This window comes from Crocodylus porosus, unplaced genomic scaffold, assembly GCF_001723895.1.
Source record: "Crocodylus porosus isolate Cpor-Errol unplaced genomic scaffold, CroPor_comp1, whole genome shotgun sequence".
NCBI classification, from domain to species: Eukaryota; Metazoa; Chordata; order Crocodylia; family Crocodylidae; genus Crocodylus; species Crocodylus porosus.
In genome coordinates this window covers 166,152,894-166,160,656 of record NW_017728906.1, presented here as the reverse complement: position 1 = coordinate 166,160,656, position 7,763 = coordinate 166,152,894, and the positions used below count along the sequence as shown (strand labels likewise).

Sequence of the window (7,763 nt, the reverse complement as noted above, 5' to 3'; positions counted from 1 at the left end):
CAGACAACCATTCATATCATGATGCTCCAGTGGTGAATTCTGCTTCCTGGCGATTTAGTATTCTCGACATCTAAAACCTGTTAATTCAGGAAGAAGCTAATCCATGTGAGACCATTTGAAAACGTGCATTTATGGGACCTCAGATGTTCTTACCGAGTCAGTGGCCCACCTGTGAGGCCTACTGGCACCTTTTGCTGAACAGGCACCACACCTGATGCCCAGGATGGACAGCCTTACTGGCAATTGCTGCCTGGCAAGCTGGTGAGAGCTGACCTGGCTCTTTCTTGGCCTAGACAGGAGTTGCACTCAATCATCTGAACTTCTGTATTGATAAAAACAGTGCATTGGCTCTTCCATGGAAAGGAGTCAGCAGTGAGAAATGAGCCTGGGCCAGTCAAACCCCCATACCCTGGTCTGCTGACTCCTTGCTAAATCCCTGCTCCTAACTCAAGAGAAGGTGCAGCAAAGCCTGTGTAGAGCTTGCTACGAGGCTGTTCCCTGCCCTCTTTTCCTGTACTAAGGTGGATAGGAAACGACCTGCCCAACTCACCCGGCAGAGCCGAGACCGGATCCTACAGCCTCTCGGTCTCAGCGGCCCCCCCCGCACCCGGGAGGCAAGCAGGAGTCATTGTGCATGCGCTCACCCGGTTCCGGGGTGGTGGGGCCGGATCACGTGACCTCGGCAGTCAGGAAACGCCCACGGACGGGGGGGGGGCTGGCTTAGAGGTGCGCGCGCCGGGAGCGGGAGCTGGGCGGGGCCATGCGCGCACGCTCCGTGCGGCGCCGAACATAAAGGCTAATCACGTGCTGCGAGCATGGCCGGCGGGGACACAGCCGCGGTGACGGCGCGGAGCCGGCGGGGGCGGCGCGGCTCCATGGGGGAACGGCGGTCGCGGGTCTTGGTGCCGGCGGCTTGCGCGCGGCCCTTCATCTGCTCCTTCCTCAACTGCGAAGCCACGTTCAACAAGGCCTGGAAGCTAGATGCGCACCTCTGCGGACACACGGGCCAGGTAAGCGCGCGGGGTGGGGGCGGGGCTGGTGACGTAGTGGCGCGGAGCCCCGCCCCGCTCTGCTCACCAATTAACGGTCGCGCCCGTCCTTCTCTGCGCCACCCCCGGGCTTGGCTGCGCTGCGGACTCCGTCTGCCTCCCGTGTGTGTAGAATGCACACAGTCCTACATGTGTATCGCATAAGGCGGACATAAAACTTGTGTGAACATTTGTGTGTGTGTGTGTGTGTATATGTGCAAATCTATGCATGTTTATAAATATATGGAGATTGATATAAAATGTACACACACACGCGTGTGATTGATATTTCTGTGTTCTGATATGTGTAGGAGTGTGTATATATGTGCATTATTTTGTTGCATGCAAAATATGCACACTTGTATATATGTATAATTTTATTGTGTGAATACACATATATTTTATTACATGAGTATTATGTAATACTTCTTCCCATAACGTGATTTTTGCTCAGCGGGATGGGGAGGGTGCCCATGCAGTGGAGGAAGAATACATCAGTGAAGATTGCAATAGCCCCACCTGACAGCTGTCACTATGGCTAAAGCACATCAAAATTCATTATACAGTGAAGGGGACAGCAATGGGAATTATTTCAGGTCCACCACATGAATATGGAGAAATGCTTTTCTTTCCTCACCTTGCTATTAGACTTCCTCAGCTCTTGAACTTCCTGCAACTCCAGGAACAAATGGGAAGGCTGGTGAAAGAGATTTAAGGGTGTTTTGTTTTGTTTTCTTTTTTTGCATAATAAAAGACTGACCTAAGTTTGATTCTGTTTGTTTTAAATGAACCACTTTCATTTATTTAGTTACTCAGATTCTAAAACTGACCTAAGTTTCTAAAGGAGGAAAAAACTTCTCTACGTCTCATACACGAGATCTTTAAGGAATCTCAAAGGTGTGAATAATCATTTAACTGTTGAATGCATCATTGGATGACTCTTCTTCCTGCCCCACCCCTTCCTCATGGTTTTAGATGTTCTAGTAGTCAACAAGCTGCCTAAAAGGGAACTACACAGATTTTCTGGCAAATCAATACAATTATCTATAATAAAGCTATTTCAGGTCTCTACATAATACGTCTCTCCCTTTAGAGACCATTTGTTTGTCATCATGAAGGTTGTGGTAAAGGTTTCACCAGAGACTTCCACCTCACCCGTCACTTTCTTACACACAGTGGAGAAAAACCTTTTGAGTAAGTACAGTATTCCTTTTTCTTTGGGTCCCAAAAAAGGGGGTTCATTTGTCTTTGCAAAAAAAAGAAAAGAAAAAGCAGCATAATGCAGGAAAACCAAATCAAATGCTGTAACATAAGCATGCTTTTTAAGTCAGGAAAACCAGTATAAGATTTGATGTACTGGTTCCAACTAAGTGATCTGCCAGTCTAGTATCTCTTGCATTTGGTAACCTTGGCATCCTAATTATTAACTTACAACCTGCACTTCTGTTCTTTTTTTATCACTTTGTTTGTCCCTCAAGCCATTTGGAGGGACTTGTAGTTCCTGGCATCCTGACAAGATAGGTCTGCATCTGGCAATGGTCCAAACTGGATGCTTTTAAAGCAGTGGTGCTCAGCATTTTGGCCCACAAGACCAAATGGATGGCATGGGTCTGGTCTGCATGCTGGCATGGGATCCATGTGTTGCTTCTGCCCAGCCCTGCATGCCAGAATTGGCTGGCCTGTACACCCCATCTGGCATGCAAGGAAATGACTGCATACCCATGGGGAGCCCTGTGGGTTGGATGACCCAGTGTTGGGAGTTGGATATGAGCCACAAGCTGAGAATTGAGCACCTCTCCTTTAAAGGATGATTCTGGGAAAAGTGACAACTGAGGAACCAGCTACTTCTTGTAATACCAAGCAGTTATTAATGAGCTTGTGTCATTTAGTTCAAGATGTAAATAATTTTTAAAAATATCTGCTTAGCCTCATTAATGATGTGGCACAGCAACAAGCTCCATGCACCTCCTGCTGCACTTGTGCCAGTGTGGCCTGGATTGGGAAGGCTCCTCTGCACTGCCGGGCTGGGTCCTCCCCAGCTCACCCTGGGGGGAGGGAGGGAGGATTCCCATCCTGGGAAGCAGTCTCTACCATGCACACTGAGTCCTTCCACCTCCCACCTGTGGTGCTGGGGCTGTGCAGGACTGGGTGCACGGCTAGCTCAGCCCAAGGAGGTGTTGCTGCAGGCAGTATTGGGTCTGAGGAGCCATTGCTAGCCCCTTGTATAGTGAGTGCAGCCCCACAGTATTCCTGAGGGGCAGTGGTGGACCAGGGATCCCAGGGGGAGCATTAGGACTGGAACAGTAGCCTCCCTGGCTGGAGCTACCTGCACTGCTGCCCCTTAGGAAAGTCCTGGGGCCATGTTTACTGCTTGAGAGGCCAGCGGCAACCCCTCGGACCCAGCGCCACCCGCTTCAGTTGTTGCAATGCCTCAGGCCAAGTCGGCCACATGCTCAGCCCTGCCTCAGGTAGGGCCAGGCCCTGCGTGGCCCCAGCGCCACAGGTGGGAGGGGAAAGAATGTATTGCACCTGGAGGAGGCTTCTCTGCTTGGACTGGACGCACAGCGTGCAGTGGCACAAGTGCAGTGGGAGGTGCAGGGAGCATGTTACTGTGGAGGCACCAGGCTGATGCACAGCAGGGCTGGGAGTGTCACTGCTGTGGCAGGAAGCCCCTGCCTGACCCCACCTCCCTCCCTCTATAGTGGTGGGGTCTGGGCATAGGAGAGGTGCTCAGCCCCAGCCCCTACCTGTGTAGCCAAGTTGCTTGGCCATGCAGGATGCCCTCAGCTTCTTGCCAGTGGCCTGGGGCCTGTGCATGGTGAAGATGCAAGAGGCCAGGGCACTTCCTACTGAAAGTCACGGAACAGGAAGTGATAAACGGTATAAATATAATTGTCATTTAACCATTTACATCCTTACATGAAGTCAGGTAGTTTATAGCGTTCATATATTTAAGCTACTGTATTTACTCAAATCAAAGAAGATTTTGAGTTTAAGATATGTGGCCCCCCCCCCAAATTAGGTTTGTTAAAACTTTCCAGGTATAGAACCTAATAATTTGGGGGTCATCTTAAATTGGTCCCTGTTCCTGCTGCTGTGGTGGAGAAAGCTGCAGTGGGTAGATTGAGGGGCCAGACTCCTGTCCCTTGCCCCTCTGCTACGGGTGGCTCTGGCTCTGGGGCAGTTAATGCTGGTGGCCCTGCCTCAGCCAGCCAGAGAGAAGCAGCGGAGCAGCTCTGGGGTTCCACCTGTGCCCAAGTAAGCCAGAAACAGTGATATAAGGGGGATGCAGCCACGCTGCCCCACTCCAATCAGGCCTTAGTAATGTACAAAAATAATATAGGGACAGGGGAAAGTAGAAAGGTACTTACAGTTAATGAAGTCAGTTAAGCAATTCCGGGAAGTGGACTGGATGTGGATTTTTAGGTCTGGAAGCCAAAAATTTCTAAATCTGTAATCGGTTTCTACTCCATTTGGATTGCTTTCGTACCCTTAGATCCATATCTTAACCTCTGCTTTTCACTGGTTTTAAAATGGGTGCTTTGTAGAAGAGTTTTGAGAGTCAATTGATGTATACCTTAGTCTTCAAATGATTGTACGAAGTGCTAAGCTCATAGAAGAACTAATTCTTTGCATATATAAAAAAAACTACAGTACCTTCATTTCTAACTTGGTGATGTCCAGCCAGAGTGCTGCAACACTCTAGGATGCCTTGGGATCCTTTCAAGGGTGTTGCAGAGTAAGACGTAATGCAGTGTTAGGTGTGCAAACAGGTTTCACAAGGTAGGCCCAGAGATTTCAAAAAAGAAGCCAGAGTGTTAAAAAACATTCTGACCTGCTGTGGTCTTTGCAAAAGAATTGATCTATTCTCTGTAATCAAAAACAGAGTGAAAATTAAAGATCTGGCACTTTTGCGAGGAACCTTGAATCTGAAAAAGTTGAGAAGCCCTGCTCTAGCTCTCTTCTTGTATTCTCTTAATATTATATTCACTTGTAGGTGCACAGCTGATGACTGCAATCAAAAGTTTACCACGAAATCAAACTTAAAAAAGCATGTTGAACGCAAGCATGAAAATCAACAGAAGCAGTATGTTGTAAGTAACTACTTTTTCCAGCATTTACTATAATGTTTCATAGATTGTAAGGCCGGAAGAAACCTCGGTAGATCATTGGGTCCAGCCCCCTGCACCAAGCAGGAAAGATAACTGGGGTCAGGTGACTGCAGCAAGGTAACTGTCTAGTCACCACCTTGAAGAGTTCCATGGTAGGCAATTGCACCACCTCTGGAGGGAGCTGATTCTACAGTCTGGACACCCTGACTGTGAAGAAGTTTCTCCCAATGTTGAGGGTGAACCAATCTTTCAGGAGTTTGTGGCCATTACTCCTGGTTTTCCCCTCATGTGCCCTGGTGAACAGTTGCTCACCAAGCCCTTGATGTACTCCCCTAGTGTAGTGGTAAGCTGCTACCAGGTTCTGTCTCAGCATTCTTTTCCTCAGGCTGAAGAGTCCCAGATCCCTCGGCCTTTCCTCATATGGCTTGCCTTTTTAAGACTTATCATACAGGTGGCTCTTATTTGGACTCTCTCAAGCTTGTCCATATCCTAGTTAGTGTGGTGCCCAGAATTAGACACAGTACTTCCGTTCTACTCGGCACTGGTGAGTCCGCAGTTGAAGTATCACCTCCTTGGCTTTGCTGGAGATGCGTTGATTGATGCATGCCAGAGTATTATTTGCCCTACTGGATACAGCATTGCACTGCTGGCTTATATTTGTACTGCGGTCTATCATTACCCCCCAGGTCCCTTTCATTCATGGTGCTAGTCGGTTTGGTGCTGCCAATGTTGAACTTCATCAGGTTCCGATCCACCCAACTTGCTAGCCTGTCTAGGTCTGCCTGTATCTGTTGCTTATCTTCAAGCATGACCATGTGTCCGTGTCATCCATAAGCTTGGCCAGTGAGCTCTTCACCCCCACATCCAAATTGTTAATAAAGATGTTGAAAAATACTGGACTGAGAACCGACCCCTGCAGGACACTGCTGCCCACTTTTTACCAGGATGACACACATCTGTTCACTATGACTCTCTGGGTCTTATCCTGCAGCCAGTTTCTCACCCACCTAACTGTCCTGGGGTTAAGCCCACAATCGTCCAGTTTTCTCATGAGGACATCATGGGATACTAAATTAAAGGCCTTTTGGAAGTCAGTGTATACAATGTCAACCTGCTCTCATGTCCAGGTGGCGAGTTACCTGGTCATAGAAGGAGATGAAGTTGGTAAGGCAAGACCCGCCCATGATGAAGCCTTGCTGGCTGTCGCTTAGAATTGTACCTTCTGCAAGCTTATAGCAGATAGACTCCTTGATAAACTTTTCTAGGATCTTCCCTAGGATGGAAGTTAGGCTGATTGGCTTATAGTTACCCAGGTCCTCACTCCTGCCCTTCTTGTGGATGGGCACAACCCTGGCCCTCTTCCAGTCCTCAGGGACTCCTCCAGAGTGCCACGAGTTGTGGAAGATTTTTGCCAGGGGTTCCTTAATGACTTCAGCTAGATCCTTCAGCACTCTCAGATGAAGATCATCTAGTCCTCCTGACTTGTATAGATCAAATTTTATTAATTAGTCATACACGAATCCTATGGCAATAGTAGAAAGGCAGTTATTCCTACCGTGCTCATCTACTCTACCTGGCGTGGTTTTCCCCATGGTCCAGTGAAAGACTGAGATTAAGTAATCATTCAGGAGTTCAGCTTTCTCCTAGGTGCCAGTAACCAGATCTCCTGAGTTGTTGAGCACTGGCTCCACACTCCCATTTGTTTTCCTCCAGTTCCCTATGTACCTAAAGAAGGACTTCTTGTCCTTGATTCCCATTGCTAATCTAAGTTCAGTCACCGCTTTACCCTCTCTTATCTGTTCCCTGCAAATGCAGGTCATCATGGAATAGTCCTCCTTCAGGCCTGCCCTAAGCTTCCATTGTTCATAAGCCTCTTTCTTCTTTCTTAAAAGGACTCTTTCCCTTTTTAGCCAAGAGGGCTTCCCAGCCCTTCTGTTAACTTTTCTCTGCATGGGAATGGACTTCCTTTGTGCTTCAAGGATCGTGTCCTTAAGGAACAACCACTGTTCATGCACACCTCTCGCCTTTGGTCCCTGGTCCCGCAGCATTTGCCCTACTAGTGACCTAAGCTTGTTGAAATTTGCATTTTTGAAGTCCAAGACTTCATTCCTGCTATCTCATTTGTCTGCCTTGCATCAGACAGTAAACATGGTAATCTCATAGTCGCTGTTGCCCAGGCTTCCCTCTATATTTCAGTCAGTCATGAGGTCATCTCCTTTGGCCAGGACCAAGTCTAGCAGAGGGTCATGTCTGGTTGGCCCATGCACCTCTTGACTTGGGAAGAGCTCCTCAACACGGGTCAGGAAGAATCGAAACCGTTCCAATTTAGCAGTTTGTTTTGTTTTGGGGGGAAGGGTTTGTTGCTTCTAGGAGATGTCTGGATAATTAAAATAGTCTATGACGACCATGTCACATACACGTGCAGCCTCAGTTGATTCTCTGGTGAACTCCAGATAAAGTTCCTCCCCCTGGTTTGGTCTGTAGTATATGCCTACAGTTAGGTCTCTCTTGCTGTGGCTTCCCCTCCCGCAACTTGACCCAGAGGGTTTCAAGCTGTCCGTTTTTGGAGCCAGTGTTAGCCTCCAAGGAGGTGTACTACTCTTTCACATAGAGCAACGCCTCC

The 7,763-nt window shown here is 48.3% G+C and overlaps 1 protein-coding gene across 2 annotated transcripts in view; it reads left to right on the top strand.

Moving 5' to 3' along the window:
- The first annotated feature begins 733 nt into the window (after positions 1-733).
- The window catches only part of GTF3A (general transcription factor IIIA), a 14,114-nt gene continuing 7,084 nt past the window's right edge, over positions 734-7,763 (top strand). The window contains exons 1-3 of one of the 2 annotated variants that reach the window (XM_019530140.1): positions 734-1,010; positions 2,122-2,222; positions 5,026-5,122. In XM_019530140.1, coding sequence (XP_019385685.1) covers positions 816-1,010; positions 2,122-2,222; positions 5,026-5,122 — 393 coding nt within the window. In that variant the 5' untranslated portion in view covers positions 734-815. The remainder of the gene's footprint in view (positions 1,011-2,121; positions 2,223-5,025; positions 5,123-7,763) is intronic. The other variant, XM_019530141.1, reaches the window with a different exon arrangement.